Genomic DNA, 19,383 nt, shown 5'->3' on the forward strand with positions numbered 1-19,383 from the left:
CTGTTTGCTTGAAGGAGACATTTAAAATTCAGAATGGAAATGGGGAATGTGTCAAAGAGACAACTACCCGACCATGGAGCAGACAACAACCGAAGGCCACCAATAGGTCTTCAATGTAGGGAGACACTCCCACACCCAAAGGCGTCCTTCAGCTGACCCCTTAACAAATATGTAATGTACGTGTATACTAGTACAGCGATGATGGACGTTATACTATTTTTATACATTTCCCATTTATAGCGGTCCTTTGTTAAACTAAATCCCCCATTGGCAGCAATCTTGAATGGTTGATGGATTTGCAACAAAGCAACACCACTTGGTCAGCACCTCATGAAGAACATTCAACTGGTCATATCTTAAATTACCGTGGTTCAGTGGTTCTCTAAAAGAAAACATTTTTATGACAGGTCCTATATTAAACTAAGTCCCTACTGGCTGCCATTTTGGATGAAAGATATCCTACAAAGTAGCAGCACCTTATAAGGAACATTCTTGCCATGTTTTATTCCATCTCATTTAGCGGTTCTCATAGAAGAAGAATTGTGTACTTCCCATAGGTCATATTACTCATATGTTAAACTAAGTCTCTCTCTGGCGGCCATCTTGAATGATGAATCGGCTTCAAAATAAGTACATGTTTGGTTTCATTCCATTCAGTGGTTCTCTAAAGAAAACGTTTGTATGTATTTTCCATAGGGTCCTATGTTAATTACTTAGTACCTTAGCTGTATTTGGCAAAACTTTTAGGACTTTTGGTCCTAAATTCTTTTCAAATTCATACTTTATTTGGACTTTTTATCTTTTTTGGTTTCGAGCTTCACTGATGAATTTTTTCTAGACGAAACACGCATCTGGCTCAAATATAAAATTAAATCCTGGTATCTATGATGAGTTTATTTACAACCACTGGGTCGATGCCACTCAAGTTCTGTGGAGTTTTTATTCCCCGAGGATCAGTCAACAGTTCTGTTTTGACATGAGTTATCATTGATATGGTCATATTATAAATTTACTGTTTACAAAATTTTTAATTTTTTAAATGCTAAGGCTATTCTACCTTAGGAATAGATTACGTTAGCTGTATTGGCAAAAACTTTTAGGAATTTTGGTCCTCATTGCTCTTCAAATTCGCACTTTATTCGCCCTTTTTATTTTTTTGGTTTCGAGCGTCACTGATTAGTCTTTTGTAGACGAAACGTGCGTCTGGTGCAAATATAAATTTCCTGGTATCTATGATGAGTTTATCTATATGGCAATCGAAGGTCAACTGTCTCGACAGTTAATTAGATGGCGTTTAGACTAAAAATGCCCACCACGAAACAAAGCCACATGTTCTCGAGCCCATGCCTTGTAAGTTGTTTATTTTACTTTTTGTGATTTTAAGAAATGTTTCATATTGTTATTAATCAAATATGAGAATTTGTGTTAAATCAGTGAACATCTGACAGCTAGTGCCCTTCTAAACTGAAATTTAAATTTTCTATATTTCGTCAGCAGACCTTGTAGACAAATATGACAATAGTGTCATCGGATGTTATCCAGCAAAATAAAAAAATCCTGACATTTTCGGGAAAAACCCCACGGCAGATTAAAACATCACATATGGCCTTGATGACATGTGACATAAGAAAGATGCGATCACCAGTTGAATAGTCAGCTATCTAAACATAAAACAAACTGTGCTCACTTCACTTGTTATTCAAAAGTCGAACAGATAAGATGACCCATCATATTTATCACACACTAAAAGTTGTCGTCGAAACTTGCTTATGTAAAGCGCTTGAGGTTTGTTGATTCCGTCCCTGTCACTAAGAATAACACGACTGCTTCTTCCATCAGGGGCAATAAGTACCACGTTGTTTGAAGCTCTTCCAGCAACATAAACGAACCCATTTGTATCTGTAGCTATTCCAAACGGCTCGCGCAATTGCACATTTCGATAAGTCCAGATTTCAGACCCCTTCATGTTCATGCAAATGACTGTATTCTGTCCGGTAACGGTGCAATAAATTTTGTCCATATACCATGTTAGATAACGCAAGCGATCGCCCGGAAATCGAACCCGGGAAATTATTTTACCCGCTACATCAATGAGAAGAAATATACCGCTATTAACAAGTCTTACTAGCATCTTGCCATCTTTATGGTCAATTCCAAAGCATTCACCATTTACGTTTATCTTCTTTATTATTTTCCCTGTTGGAAATTCAGTTAAAATTATCATCTTTGATGTTCGTGCTGATACAGCAATCTTATCGTCTGTAATACATGTAATATCGAACGGACCATTACCCGTGAAATCAGCAACAACGCGACTTTCGCTGCCATCAATGTTACACGCAAGTAAACGTTCATGTTTCCAATCTAAGAATAACAGTTTACCATGATCTAATATTTCACAACTAGAGATGTCAAATCCTTTGCTATTCTTCAATTTTATTTTCTGCTGAAGCCTCAACTTAATCTGTTCAATTCCTGCAACTTTTGGCAACACAATTTGCGATTGTATCCTCTTTCCTAAAATGAGGCTTAAATTTCTTGGACTTGTCTGAACGAGTACGTCACCAAACACTGAAACCTTATCTGTAAAAGAAGACAGAATTTCCGAGTAGCTTAAATGAATATCTGAGTTGTAAAAATTTTCGTCTTCTTGCAAAATAACCAATGTTTTGCCTTCTTCGTTAACCTTTTTTTCTAAATCTCTCATTCCAATAAAGTTTTGAAGGTTACTCGCAGCTTCTTTCATCAAACTTATTTCTTCTTGAATAGCATTGGCTTTAAGTTTTCTTTCATTCAATTTATCGATAAGGTTTTCAATTAGAACTTTCGATGCATCATGTTTTCGACTTAAGTCTTCCAAAACGGTTCCTTCAATCTTATCTAAATGATCGTTTATTATTTCGCGCATATGTGTTATTGTTTGAATATGTTTTGTTTTTTGCACCTCTAGTTTAGATAAATTTTCCTCTCTTTCTTTTGTCAACTTAACAATGTTATCAACAATATCTGAAAGATTTCTTTCGATTTCATGTAGATGGTTTGACGATTTGACATCCTTGACAACATCATGAAGAGGTTTTAATTCCAAACACGAAGAATGAACATCTTTTGTACAATCAACACAACATGGTAGGGCGTGTGATGTACAGTAGAATTCATGCTCAAGTTTATGAATATCGCAACGGTGTTTTACAGAAGCAACATATGACGGGAAATGATGATAATCCTCGATCTGAATTACATGGTGATTAGCGGTTGATCTGGAGGCGCCATGGTGTTCATGACAATCTGTACAAAGCCCATCCTCACAGTGAGGGCACCATTTAGTGGCAGGTTTTGAAATAGATCGACGCTGACAGACGTCACAAGAAACTGATCTAACGGTACTGGAACTCTTCTCCATTATCCTAGAATCAGAAAAAATGTTGTCAGTATGTGAAAAACGTATCACAGAAGCATTTTAAGAGTTCAGAAAGTCGGATTTTCTATTAACATCAAAATGTCGCAATCTATTCCACAAAAGATATTGAGACAATGAAAACATACTTCTAATGAACATCGCACTTTTTATAGAAGAAATCTAACTAACACTTTTACAGAACTGATAAAATATATGATTCCATAAACAAAATCATACCTGTAAATATTTACCATTTTTAGGGGCACGATCGCACATTATTTGTTCCGCAAACCTTGCTAAATAAAATATACTTATTCATAATAATAATTTTATTTGCAAAATACACTCATTTTGGTCAAGCAAACACAAATACATTGATGAAAGAATAATTATTGTGTTCAGCTTGGAAAAAATTATAAACTATTTTCCATGGTAATAAGCACATAAAGTGCAATTCTTATCATTACAATGTAAACTGCATTTAGTCATTTTAGGTATCAAAACACTGATGTTGGAAGTTTTAATGAGTGCCATAGTTTTTTTTAAAGATTTTTTTCATAATATAGATTGAAAAAACGTGAAGTACTCCCTAAAATGGGAACATTAATTAAGAAATAAAGAAATTTACTATTGTGCCTTTCAAGTTTAATCCGACATAGTAATTATGCATCGATTATTTGAATTTCTATCGAACTTGTTAATATTGGACACATAATTAAAGTGCATATATTTTTCTTTTATTTGATTTTTGCGACTAGTTTGTGTGGCATATTGTTAGTTAAGCTTCTTTCCGTTCTAGCACAAAGATAGTAGTAGGACTTTAGCTTACCTAAACAGATCTCTGGAAAAAAATTCACATCCGTGTTGTTAGTGCGCTAATTGAAATGTAAAAAATAGGCACAAAAGTGCATAAATTAGAAAAACATCTAATATTTTATCTTATATCGCATTAAACTTTGTTTCATTCCATTCTAACTTATAATAATGGTTCTGCGTTGACATAGGGACTGAAATAGGATCCTATGTAGAGCAAGTAAGTCAATAGATTACTGTAAAAGATACTTATGACAAATGTAAAACTACTCAATTGTGTAAACCACTACAATAACGAAATATATATATATCTGAAGTTTCTATTTAACATGTGCGGATAGAAAAATCACACTGTAAGTGTATAAGTCATTTACTTAAACCATGACCTTATATTATTACAGCTTTTACAAGGCATGCATTGCACAGCATTGATTTTCAACGAGTTCACTGCAGTGGACACAATCTTGTGTGTAAAGGACTAACTGTAAAATATTTATATAATTATCAGCATGATTTCATATAAATATGTTAGCGGTAATAAGTGAAATTAGGCATTAAGCTTAAATCCTAGGCAATACGCTAATGCCTAGGCAGTATTGCCTAAATGATGTTAGGAATTAGTCTTAAATCCTAGGTTTTAAGCTTAAATCCTAAAAAATGAGTGCAGGCATTAAGCTTAATGCCTAAAATATAAATGCGAGTAAATAAAGGACATTTAAAATTGAGAATGGAAATGGGGAATGTGTCAAAGAGACAACAACCCGCCCAAATAAAAAACAACAGCAGAGGGTCACCAACAGGTCTTCAATGTAGCGAGAAATTCCCGCACCCGGAGGCGTCCTTCAGCTGGCCCCTAAACAAATATATACTAGTCCAGTGATAATGAACGCCATACTAATTTCCAAATTGTACACAAGAAACTAAAATTAAAATAATACAAGACTAACAAAGGCCAGAGGCTCCTGACTTGGGACAGGCGCAAATGACATTTATTCATTTAAATAAAAATATATTTGTAACATAATAACATTATGAGAACTTGGGCCTGTTTATCGAAGCTCAGCCTGTCCTAAGATTGGTCCTTTAAGATATTCGTATGACAGTAATTATAATAAAGTTAGGACCGACCAACGAAGATGTGGTATGATTGCCAATGAGACAACTGTCTACAAGAGACCGGAAATAAAATCACTAATAAAATATGTTATTTAAAAAAAAATGAAACTTGATAGAAATTTGTGTTAAAATCATTTTGTTAAAATTTACTTATCCAATAAAAAAAAATGGAAAATGGTGCGAGCAAAACATCATATCTTAATTTTGTCTACTTTTACCAGTTCAACTAGTGAAGGGTACATATTTTCAAATGAATATTATAATTATTCTATAAAATCTCCCCCCTTTTTAATAGGATAGAATCACTTCTTTTTAAATCTTTTTAATATTTTGTAATACCACAAAAACATGAAAAAAGTATGAGTTATTTCTCGTTTTTTTAACTTCTAAAACTACTAAATAAGCTTACTAAATTTGAAGATCTATCAAATGAATGCATATCTATACATGTAAGATAAGAAATATAATTAAGAATCGACTTTATATCAAGAATAAATCACCTAATATGCAAAAATTCCAGAGTTTACTTATTACCTAAAATTATGTTCGGCAATAGGATATGAATAATCATCATCAAATTTCAGGAAATAAGCTTAATGCCTGAAAATTTCAGGCAATAACTTAATGCCGTGGCGTTAGCTTATTGCCTAGGATTTAAGCTTAATTTCACTTATTGCCGCTAACATATACATCACAAAATACATCCGATGTACTGCGTTGAAGGCGTCGAAGAAAGGTGTCACTCAACTACAGAATACTCTTTTTCTATAGTATTGCTGGGCGAGTGGTTAAGGGTGTAAGACACCGAACAGGCGCAGTTATAACTAAACCGCGGTTCGGAGTAACGTCTACTTAAACTATATCTTCAATGCTTTTCATTTTGATGTCAATTTGTTTTTTAGAATCTTTTTCCCCATGGTTTTTAATATAATAAAGGGCTTCTAATTTTTGAATATTGCTGTAAATGGGGAGTGATTAGTGGAAAGGGGAAAGACAATCTTTTGTAGCGTTTTTTTTCTGTCGTCGAAATCTACAAAAGTATTAATAAATATGAAGATGTGGTATGATTGCCAATAAGACGTACAACTCTTCATGATTCTTTTATAGCTTGTTATACTGTTTGGGTTTTGTTCATTGTTGAAGGTGGTGCAGTGTCCAATAGTTATTAATTTCTGTACAACATAAGGATACACTATAATTATATAGATCAGCTGATAAAAGTTCTTTGTTTTGCGTACGGCGAAGAGTGGTAATATCGGTATACTTGCAGGTCCGCAATCCTCCGTATTATTATATTACAATAAACGCGGAACTCGTACAGAAATTCAAAAAGTACTATCTTATCTTAGTATGCAAATGTAACTAAGAACATTCTTAGACAATAACAAATGCAAATTTATCTAAAAACTATTAAAAAATCTGCTTCTCAAAGGCATAATAATTGAACATCATGTGTAGATTTTACACTAGCCATCAATCAATAAAGATCATCGCACTTCAGCGTCCCCATCGCACCTCCTCTGGGGTTTTTTCATTCGTCGTTTTAAGGCTAACAAATTTGACCTTGTTATTTTAGTAGTATAGATATATTGTATCATTGCTGCTTGTAAAGTATTCATGTATGTTTATTTAGCGAAGTATTCATAGTGTGTTAATTTACGTTTTTTTTATTGATATTTTAGTCGTGTGTTTTTCTATGTTGTGATGCTATACTATTGTTTCAGAAAAAGGGAGCAGGTTTGGTACCATTAAAACGTTTAATATCGCTGCAAATGTTTGCACCTGTCCTAAGTCTGGAATCTGATGTACAGTTGTTGTCGTTTGTTTATGTAATTCATACGTGTTTCTCGTTTCTCATTTTTTTTTTATATACTAGTAGATTAGACCTTTGTTTTCCCGTTTGAATGGTTTTACACTAGTAATTGTGGACCCTTTATAGCTTGTTGTATACGGTGTGAGCAAATGCTCTGTGTTGAAGGCCGTACATTGACCTATAATGGTTTACTTTTATAAATTGTTATTCGGATGGAGAGTTGTCTCATTGGCACTCATACTACATCTTCCTATATCTATATTCAGGATGAAGAAATGAGTAAGACGAAAATAGTTTGCTTTGTACTAGAACACCACATTGGTGGAGATCCTTTGGGTCTCATTATCACATTTAAATCAAATTATGGTGTTCCTATCCTGATATGCATGTAAGACTTGCCACAATTAAACACCATTCCATCAGGATGACGATACTTTTCCTGTTATACTACATCATCAACCGTACATGATATGTATTCCAAGTCTTATAATTTGAAACAGAGTTACCTCTCTTTATCTTATCATTGATATGTTGAAAATTAAAATTCCAAGATACTATATTTAAATTGTCGTTTTCTTTACACTAAAATTGTATGTTTATCGACCTTTGTTAGACCGCTCAGTAAATTTGTCCTGGAATATGCAGACATAATTATATATTTTGTTATAAGAATATGATATTAATACTGTCAAAACTTGAACAGGCTACAATAAAGCGGATATTTTTACATTTCCAACTAAATAAATATAGGAAGATGTGGTGTGAGTGCCAATCAGACAACTATCTCCATCCAAATAACAGTTTATAAAAGTAAACCATTATAGGTCAATGTACGCCCTTCAACACGGAGCCTTGGTTCACACCGAACAAAAAGCTATAAAGGGCCCTAAAATTACTAGTGTAAAACCTTTCAAACGGGAAAACCAACGGTCTAATCTATATAAAAAACGAGAAAGTCTTTCAAAATACAAAAAACAAAACATTAAAGAAATAAAAACAAACAAACTCATAGCGCTATAGTGGACGAATAGTCGTACTGTATCGTGCAGAATTTAAAGAAGTGTTTTAGAACAAAGAGAGGCGAAAGGTACCAATGGGATATTCAAACTCGTATAAGTCGAAATCAAATTCACAGTGCCGTGGCAAAAAAACCCAGAAAACTACCAAAAGAAAAATAACAGTACACATAACACAACATAGAAAACTAAATACTTAGCAACACGAACCACAGAAAAATGCAGTGGTGATATCAGGTACTCCATTATGGCAAGCAGACCCTTCTCCAAATGTGACAGCATGCAGTCGTGTAACTCATAACTCGTCTTCAGACAAAAGATTTTTTTATATTGGACAGCACATTTTATTGAATAAAAACAAATACCTTTGATTACTTTCGAGGATGAAAAAAGAACGTTCATGTCTTTGATTGCAAGGATTTCATCATTATAGAATTAAATGATCGAGTTCCTACATTTGGAACAAGGCATGTTTTTCTTAAATAATGGTGCTTGGACAGTTGACGGTTAACCATTTTTTAACTGACTCGGACCCCAAATAAATAAATAGTTGATGATTGTGTATATTAAATTACAAACTTGTGTTCATGTCACTTGGTAAAACTAACAATGTGCCAAATGATTTCCAAGGATAACAGTAAAATTAAGAATAGAAAAAAATCTAATCTATATAAAAAAAAAAAAAATCCAGAATTTTACTCTTTTTATAAGCACGTTTACCATTGACCTTTTAATCCAAAGACGAACAAGCGTTTTGTTCATATCAAAGGTCACTTTTAAGCAAAGTTGGTGAAGGTTTGACAATCGTGCCCCATTTTCAGATCGATCAATAGCTGTTATGACCTTGATATTTGGTTTCCTCAATGACGAAAGGGATCTTTTTTTATTTCATAAATCATTATCAACGATTTTTTAAATCTCTGATTTATGGTTTAAAAGAAATTACAGTCTTGTTGGTACTATATGACCCTTTCCTTTGGTTTACTGATCATTTATGCAAATAGTATAGTGGGATCTTCATTATTCATCATTATTTTGTTAAAGTTATGATTTTAATATCAGTCAAGATTCTACTTCGTCAAAATTATCTCCCAATGACGCCAGTTCATTTTTACAATCGTAAAAATTGAAGCCATTGTAGGGATGACGCGCTGCTAATTAAGCTCTTGAAAACCGATAAATTTATCCACATAGCACCATTACGATCCTTATAATGTAAGTTGTATTTTATAAGACATATGTATCTACTAGCTAATGATCATCAGTTATAATGTACTTGTCTCCATTGAGTCAACTTAAAACTATTGTTGGATCGGTTGTCAGGCAGAATTTTCGAAAACTAATAAACATTTAAAAAAAAATCTAATTAAATATTTCCTGGAAGGGCAGACTTAAACATTTCAGTGTTTGAAGACTATAAACCCTAATTATCATACACAAACAAAGAATTTTTTTTCGAAGATGTGCCTAACCCTAGTTAAAAATCTCATATCAAACTTAAAAGTCTGTTGTCAAGTTCTTTTAGTTAAAATTTTCTGTTTGAACACACCTACTCTGTTTTTGTTTTTGTGATTCATTAGAAAGGCATTTCACTTGAACTATATATTTCATCTTTTAGAACTATGAATTTTGATGTTATAAAGTCAACATATATATATGAACATGATAGAATCTGAAGCGAGATGATTTATCAAATACTCTTGCTTTATTCGTTTTCAAGACAAAATATTCAACTCAAACACGCCCTTACATAAAAAGGTGCACTCGATTTTCTTTTTACGATACAATTGTTACCCATTTTTTGGAATTCTTTCTTGAGTCACACAATGACAGAAACGAAAATTTAGGAACAAATAGATTGATATGTTCTCCGGTCGTGTCTTATGATTAGTTAAGAAGGAAAGTGTGTGTCCATGTACTTAACCCCAGTTTAGCGGTGTTTATGGTTAGAAGGAAAGTTTGTGTCCATTTACATAAACAAACTTATCATAGATACTAGGACCAAAGGAGTAGGTCCGGTAAGGGCCGAATTTGGCCTCAAATTTCAGGTTCATCTAACGAAAGATTTTGCACATTTTTTGAACACTAAAGTGTCTATTTCAATTGATTCAATTAGTTTATGTGAAAGTTTTTAACTGATTTAGTCATTAAAAAAGCCCAGATTCAAGCTTAAATATGAAAAATCTATCAAATATGTAAAAAAAAACCGTCACTTTATAGATGGTTTTTGTCAAAAATGAAAGTGGCCGCATCCGTGTTCATCCTCAACCTTTATATATGCTATGTATTATCATCAAATACAACTTGCATTTCAGTATTATGAATGAACACGAATGCGGCCACTATCATTTAAGACGGAAACCGTCTAAAATTTAAATAAAATGCTAAAATTGTGTAGATTTCAGTAATTAAGCATGACTTAATGATGCTAGTAACCGATATATGTGCATTGTATTGTCAAAAACAGCCCATATTTATGTAGCAGCAGCATTATACTTTCCAGTAAATAGCTTAAAGATTACATTTTCAAAATTTTGTAAAACTGCTATATTTTGGGGCCAAAAAAGGGTCTTACTGAACCTACTCCTTTAGTATATACGCCAGACGCACGTTTCGTCTACAAAAGACTCATCAGTGACGCTCGAATCAAAAAAAGCTAAAAAGGCCAAATAAAGTACGAAGTTGAAGAGCATTGAGGACCAAAATTCCTACAAGTTTTGCCAAATACAGCTAAGGTAATCTATGCCTGAGGTAGAAAAGCCTTAGTATTTCAACAAATTAAAAAATTTGTAAACAGTAAATTTATAAATATAACCATATCATTGACAATTCATGTCAGCACAGAAAGGGCTGACTCCCCAGTTAAGCGGTGTTTATGGTAAGTTAGACGTCACGTGTGTGTCCATGTATCTAACCCTAGTTAGGCGGTGTTTATGGTTAGATTGAAAGTGTGTCTCCATGTAACTAACCCCATTTAAGCAGTGTTTATGGTTAGACGGAAAGTGTGTGTCCATGTACCTAACCCCATTTAAGTAGTGTTTATGGTTAGACGGAAAGTGTGTGTCCATGTACATAATCCAAGTTAAGCGGTGTTTATGGTAAGACGTCACTTGTGTGTCCATGTACCTAACCCTAGTTAGGCGGTGTTTATGGTTAGACGGAAAGTGTGTGTCCATGTACCTAACCCCATTTAAGCAGTGTTTATGGTTAGACGGAAAGTGTGTGACCATGTACCTAACCCCATTTAAGCAGTGTTTATGGTTAGACGGAAAGTGTGTGTCCATGTACCTAACCCCATTTAAGTAGTGTTTATGGTTAGACGGAAAGTGTGTGTCCATGTACATATTCCGTGTTTATGGTTAGACGTCACTTGTGTGTCCATGTACCTAACCCTAGTTAGGCGGTGTTTATGGTTAGACGGAAAGTGTGTGTCCATGTACCTAACCCCATTTAAGCAGTGTTTATGGTTAGACAGAAAGTGTGTGACCATGTACCTAACCCCATTTAAGCAGTGTTTATGGTTAGACGGAAAGTGTGTGACCATGTACCTAACCCCAGTTAACCGGTGTTTATGGTTAGACGGAAAGTGTGTGTCCATGTACATAACCCCAGTTAGGTGGTGTTTATGGTTAGACAGAAAGTGTGTGTCCATGTACATAACCCCAGTTAAGCGGTATTTATGGTTACACGGAAAGTGTGTCCATATACATAACCCCAGTTAGGTGGTGTTTATGGTTAGACAGAAAGTGTGTGTCCATGTACATAACCCCAGTTAGGTGGTGTTTATGGTTAGACAGAAAGTGTGTGTCCATGTACATAACCCCAGTAGAGCGGTGTTTATGGTTACACGGAAAGTGTGTGACCATGTACCTAACCCCAATTAAGCGGTATTTATGGTTACACGGAAAGTGTGTCCATATACATAACCCCAGTTAGGTGGTGTTTATGGTTAGACAAAAAGTGTGTGTCCATGTACATAACCCCAGTTAAGCGGTATTTATGGTTACACGGAAAGTGTGTCCATATACATAACCCCAGTTAGGTGGTGTTTATGGTTAGACAGAAAGTGTGTGTCCATGTACATAACCCCAGTTAGGCGGTGTTTATAGTTAGACAGGATGTACGTGTCCATGTACATAACCCCAGTTAAGCGGTATTTATGGTGAGACAGAAAGTGTGTGTCCATGTACATAACCCCAGTTAAGCGGTGTTTATGGTTAGAAGGAAAGTGTGTGTCCATGTACATAACACCAGTTAAGTGGTGTTTATGGTTAGAAGGAAAGTGTGTGTCCATGAACATCCCCCAGTTAAGCGGTGTTTATGGTTAGACAGAAAGTGTGTTCATGTACATAACCCCAGTTAGTTGGTGTTTATGGTTAGACAGAAAGTGTGTGTCCATGTACATAACCCAAGATAAGCGGTGTTTATGGTTAGAAGGAAAGTGTGTGTCCATGTACTTAACCCCAGTTTAGCGGTGTTTATGGTTAGAAGGAAAGTTTGTGTCCATTTACATAAATAAACTTATCATAGATACTAGGACTAAAGGAGTAGGTCCGGTAAGGGCCGAATTTGGCCTCAAATTTCAGGTTCATCTAACGAAAGATTTTGCACATTTTTTGAACACTAAAGTGTCTATTTCAATTGATTCAGTTAGTTTATGTGAAAGTTTTTAACTGATTTAGTCATTAAAAAAGCCCAGATTCAAGCTTAAATATGAAAAATCTATCAAATATGCCAAAAAAAAACGTCACTTTATAGATGGTTTTTGTCAAAAATGAAAGTGGCCGCATCCGTGTTCATCCTCAACCTTTATATATGCTATGTATTATCATCAAATACAACTTGCATTTCAGTATTATGAATGAACACGAATGCGGCCACTATCATTTAAGACGGAAACCGTCTAAAATTTAAATAAAATGCTAAAATTGTGTAGATTTCAGTAATTAAGCATGACTTAATGATGCTAGTAACCGATATATGTGCATTGTATTGTCAAAAACAGCCCATATTTATGTAACAGCAGCATTATACTTTCCAGTAAATAGCTTAAAGATTACATTTTCAAAATTTTGTAAAACTGCTATATTTTGGGGCCAAAAAAGGGTCTTACTGAACCTACTCCTTTAGTATATACGCCAGACGCGCGTTTCGTCTACAAAAGACTCATCAGTGACGCTCGAATCAAAAAAAGCTAAAAAGGCCAAATAAAGTACGAAGTTGAAGAGCATTGAGGACCAAAATTCCTACAAGTTTTGCCAAATACAGCTAAGGTAATCTATGCCTGAGGTAGAAAAGCCTTAGTATTTCAACAAATTAAAAAATTTGTAAACAGTAAATTTATAAATATAACCATATCATTGACAATTCATGTCAGCACAGAAAGGGCTGACTCCCCAGTTAAGCGGTGTTTATGGTAAGTTAGACGTCACGTGTGTGTCCATGTATCTAACCCTAGTTAGGCGGTGTTTATGGTTAGATTGAAAGTGTGTCTCCATGTAACTAACCCCATTTAAGCAGTGTTTATGGTTAGACGGAAAGTGTGTGTCCATGTACCTAACCCCATTTAAGTAGTGTTTATGGTTAGACGGAAAGTGTGTGTCCATGTACATAATCCAAGTTAAGCGGTGTTTATGGTAAGACGTCACTTGTGTGTCCATGTACCTAACCCTAGTTAGGCGGTGTTTATGGTTAGACGGAAAGTGTGTGTCCATGTACCTAACCCCATTTAAGCAGTGTTTATGGTTAGACGGAAAGTGTGTGACCATGTACCTAACCCCATTTAAGCAGTGTTTATGGTTAGACGGAAAGTGTGTGTCCATGTACCTAACCCCATTTAAGTAGTGTTTATGGTTAGACGGAAAGTGTGTGTCCATGTACATATTCCGTGTTTATGGTTAGACGTCACTTGTGTGTCCATGTACCTAACCCTAGTTAGGCGGTGTTTATGGTTAGACGGAAAGTGTGTGTCCATGTACCTAACCCCATTTAAGCAGTGTTTATGGTTAGACGGAAAGTGTGTGACCATGTACCTAACCCCATTTAAGCAGTGTTTATGGTTAGACGGAAAGTGTGTGACCATGTACCTAACCCCAGTTAACCGGTGTTTATGGTTAGACGGAAAGTGTGTGTCCATGTACATAACCCCAGTTAGGTGGTGTTTATGGTTAGACAGAAAGTGTGTGTCCATGTACATAACCCCAGTTAAGCGGTATTTATGGTTACACGGAAAGTGTGTCCATATACATAACCCCAGTTAGGTGGTGTTTATGGTTAGACAGAAAGTGTGTGTCCATGTACATAACCCCAGTTAGGTGGTGTTTATGGTTAGACAGAAAGTGTGTGTCCATGTACATAACCCCAGTAGAGCGGTGTTTATGGTTACACGGAAAGTGTGTGACCATGTACCTAACCCCAATTAAGCGGTATTTATGGTTACACGGAAAGTGTGTCCATATACATAACCCCAGTTAGGTGGTGTTTATGGTTAGACAAAAAGTGTGTGTCCATGTACATAACCCCAGTTAAGCGGTATTTATGGTTACACGGAAAGTGTGTCCATATACATAACCCCAGTTAGGTGGTGTTTATGGTTAGACAGAAAGTGTGTGTCCATGTACATAACCCCAGTTAGGCGGTGTTTATAGTTAGACAGAATGTACGTGTCCATGTACATAACCCCAGTTAAGCGGTATTTATGGTGAGACAGAAAGTGTGTGTCCATGTACATAACCCCAGTTAAGCGGTGTTTATGGTTAGAAGGAAAGTGTGTGTCCATGTACATAACACCAGTTAAGTGGTGTTTATGGTTAGAAGGAAAGTGTGTGTCCATGAACATCCCCCAGTTAAGCGGTGTTTATGGTTAGACAGAAAGTGTGTTCATGTACATAACCCCAGTTAGTTGGTGTTTATGGTTAGACAGAAAGTGTGTGTCCATGTACATAACCCAAGATAAGCGGTGTTTATGGTTAGAAGGAAGGTGTGTGTCCATGTACATAACAGCAGTTAAGCGGTGTTTATGGTTAGAAGGAAAGTGTGTGTCCAAATGCCTAGCCCCAGTGAAGAACCTCTTTCGATATATACATTGTAGTAATTTTATGACACCGCTTCGAGTTCCTGTTAAATTAAGACTAGATGTGCAAACTAAGAGCTAGATACCAGATAAAGAATGTCAATTGTGACAAACCGTATGTTGACTTCTATAAGTCTATATTGTTGTGTCCTTGTTTTGTTGTTTATACAAAATTTTCCCCTCACCTCTTTTTATTCATAATAAATTATGTCATCAATTTTCATTCATTCAAGTATACAGTGTATTAAACCCACATTACACCTTTGATTTATTTATGTCGTTAGAAAAAAACATAGACCGAACAGCGACGCAAACAACCGGTCATTATATTGAATATTATTAGCTCTGTATTTATTTACCACTTTTACGTATTCATATCTACTTAGCCATTACATTCTGAAGTAGAGCCGAATAATAGCGTAACGCTGTCCTTATATACGAATGCAATGAAACTTGTACGGCTTTGTATATTAATCCGCGGCCTACTATTGCTTCTATACAATCTTCTACATTCATTAAATCTTGACCAGTATATGAACTTAACAGTTGAAATGTTCCTAATCTGAATTTAAATATAATATAATAACAATTTAGAGTATACACAAGGAGTGAATGGTGGTAAAATAGTGTTCATTAATGCGTATGTTAAAATAAGCTTTCCTAATGGTCAAATAGTACTAGCACACTGTGTAACGAATTTATCTTGCCGACTACTTTAAAATGTGGCATTTAGAATAGTGGCCTATCAAACTGATCAAGTCTTTAATATAAGAACTTCTCCCAACAATAGAAATTTGTAATGTGTTTTCTTCATTTATTTCAACCGTTCATCACAGCATTTATATGTACTATGGTCCTGGCATGTAATGTTGTCATTTTAATGTTTTATTTAACATTGCCATAAAAGCGCGAGGTTTGGCTAGCCAAAAAACAAGGTTCAATCCACCATTTTTTCTTAAAACGTCCTGTACCAAATCAGGAAAATGGCAGTTGTTATCTTATAAATTCGTTTTTGTGTGTGTTGCATTTGTCGCTTGTTTTTGTTGCCGACTTCGGTGTTTCTGTTGTTTCGTTTTTCCTCTTAAAGTTCATATGTTTCCCTCGGTTTTACTTTGTAACATTGATTTTTTTCTCTTAATCTCTTTATGAATTTCGAACAGCGTTTTACTACTGTTGCCTTCATGAAATCTCAAAGCTGTCATCCAAGGTAATATTCTTGTTATTGGAGATCTTAACGTTAGAGTCAGTAATCATTTAGATTTTATTTCTAATGAAAATGATATTCACGATGATCTTTTAAATTTATTGCCAGATGACTATCTGGGTGATTCACATATATATAGAAATTCTTTAGACAAAGTATTAAATTCTCATAGAAAACAACTAATTGATTTATGTATTGCCTCCAGACTCAGAATACTGAATAGTAGATTTTTAGGTGATCTTTTTGGTAATGTAACATGTTATAAGCATAACGGTTCAAGCACTGTGGATTATGCCTTGTCTGACATGGATTTGATGTCCTCTATCGAATATTTTTATATTGGCGAACCAACATATATGTCAGATCATGTCCCTATATCTGTAATACTGAAATGTAATATATGTCATACAGAACGTAAAATCATAAAAACTTTACTCAGTTAGGAGTGAAATATAGATGGGAGAATACTTCAAGAGATAAAATGATTGAAGTACTAGGGGAAAAATTTATTATACAACAAATTAGAGATTTTGAACAAACTTTTTCAGGAATTGATAAGGCAACTTCTAATATAAAAAATATTTTTGAGAACCTAGCAAATAAATCCTGTAAAATTGTAAGATATAAAAAATATAAACAGAAAATACAAAATAGAAAACCATGGATAGACCATGAAATACGTGATCTTAAAAAAACTATTAAAGCAAAAGGAGCTAAACTCCGACGAGAACCATTTAATTTAGAGCTAAAATGTATTTTTTTACACATGCTAAAAAACTTTAAAAATTAGTAAAGAGAAAGAAACTTATTTTTATAAAAAAAAGAACTTAGATGAAACATTATCAAATTTGCAAGAAAAATATTGGGAACTCCTTAAAAAATTAAAAAATAAAGACACTAAACAGGATGCTTGTTCAAATATTAACTTAAATAACTATGAAAAACATTTTTAAAATCTTGGTAAAGCTGAAAAATTTGATAATTCCTTTAAAGAAAAAGACTGGACCTGACTTAATATCTAATGAAATTATAAAATGTAGTAGCATTGTAACAGTTACAGCCATAGTTAAACTTTTTAATCTTATTTTATCATCTGGTATTTACCCTACCAGCTGGAGGAAAGCTTTTATTGTTTTAATCCACAAGTCTGGAGACAAAGAAGACATATCGTCGCTGGGCTTCTAAAATGTTGTAAATAACAATTTTTTCAAGAAAAAAATATCTCACAAACAGGCTTTGAAAATTTTGGCAAAATGCATGCTTCCAAAATGTCGTATGTGAACTTGAACATTTTTGTAAATAGCAGTGAAATAAAAACTTTGACATTTCTGGATTATCCAAGAACTTAAATTATTTTCACAGAAATAAAGAAATGTACAATTATTTTTTCCCCAAAGCCATTCTACAACGATTTTCAAGTTTTCATACAACATTTTGGAAGCAAACTTTACAAAGAACTGACATTGGCAATTTTGTAATATGTCTTATTTCACACATTTTGATTGGTCTAACTGTATGCTATTTTGTAATACCAAAGATTTCCTCCCGCCCAGACCATTGGTGTCAAAAAGTATTTTTAGCCAAAAAAGTCATATACGACATTTTAGAAGCCCAGCGACGATATGTAACTATAGAGAAACCGTTCGTCGCACGATACTGGTGTTACCTAACGTTACACACTCAAAGACGTAATCCAAAATAAAAACGTTGGAATGCATGTTGTTCAGATGGCTTTTTACAATAAATTTTAAAGGATAGATTTTTTTCCTAAGAAAGGATTAATTGTTTTTTCTTAGATAAAAGATGTTAAGCTTTAGTTGTATCAACAAATAAAAAATAAAAAAGTAACTTGTATTGAAACCATTCGTTTTATATACATTTTAATTATGAAGGCAATCGATTACTTTTTTTATGGATAAACTATGCACTGCATATGCACTCATCTTTGCACTCCAGAATGTCTAGGCGAAAGGACTACGGCATATCTAACATGTCAGTTCTGCACAAAAATATGCAAGGAGATTAGCGGGAACAATTATTATTGCTGTTTTTTTTTTGTGTATTAATTTGTATTATATCGGATCCTACTATTATAGTCCGGAAAACACTTCAGTTCCGCGAGAAAATCTCTCCCAACTCCTTCTCTTTGAAACGGTAGAGCTTCAACATAAAACATTAATTTTAAAGTTTTCTTATTAAGCAACAAAATAAAATAGCTGTATTCCAAATCGTCTGTGAAAACTGCAATAATATATTTTATTAAATAACGTCAAAATCGTATGTGGGGACATTGTATTAGACATTTTAGTTTTATCTGATATCTCGTATATTAGATTTAATTTATGGGAATTTAATATCAAAATAGAGATAATTTTTTGTACTTTTATCCATTATAATTTTTTTTAAGTAGCGAATGGCACTGCATTAAATAAACATCATGAAAAAAACAGAAAACGTAACCCTACGTTTAATTTGGTTTGAAGGGGACTAAATGTCGGACATTGCTATTCAACTCGAATAATAAGAATTTATTTTAAAAATTCCTGATTATTGCATGAGGCGAAAGTGTGATCTTTGTACAAAATACTAGTATAAGAATTATTTACTTTCGACATGGGGATTGCTCTTGAATTCCCATTTTTGGGACAATTTAACAAAAATTACGGCAACCTTTCGTGCATGGGACACAAAATTTGTATCGTCTTGATCCCTTTTTTTTATATTTCCGTCTTTTCGAGAGAAAAAAATCGACATTACGTCATCGCCCAATTATGAATTGCTTGTTCTAGACAAACTTTTATATCGTTTGGTAATAAAATTTACATGTTTTTTACGGTATTCAGAATTTCACAAAACTAAAAGTGTAACGCGGGACAAGGAAATCATATTGCAAAATAAAGGTTTTATTGAGTTTTAATTAATGAAAATGGTCTGTTACATAAACAAAAT

At 34.1% G+C, this 19,383-nt stretch overlaps 1 protein-coding gene across 1 annotated transcript; it reads right to left on the bottom strand.

The window, feature by feature from the left end:
- Positions 1 to 1,641: 1,641 nt before the first annotated feature.
- On the bottom strand, positions 1,642 to 4,402 carry LOC139527630 (uncharacterized). The gene is made up of 2 exons (XM_071323162.1): positions 4,230 to 4,402; positions 1,642 to 3,407 (listed from the first exon to the last, which is right to left on the bottom strand). Exon 2 carries the CDS (start codon positions 3,401 to 3,403, stop codon positions 1,700 to 1,702), a length of 1,704 nt encoding a protein of 567 aa, XP_071179263.1. The 5' UTR covers positions 3,404 to 3,407; positions 4,230 to 4,402; the 3' UTR covers positions 1,642 to 1,699.
- Between the last annotated feature and the right edge of the window lie 14,981 nt (positions 4,403 to 19,383).

This window comes from Mytilus edulis, chromosome 6 (genome assembly GCF_963676685.1).
Source record: "Mytilus edulis chromosome 6, xbMytEdul2.2, whole genome shotgun sequence".
In the NCBI taxonomy this organism is placed as follows: Eukaryota; Metazoa; Mollusca; class Bivalvia; order Mytilida; family Mytilidae; genus Mytilus; species Mytilus edulis.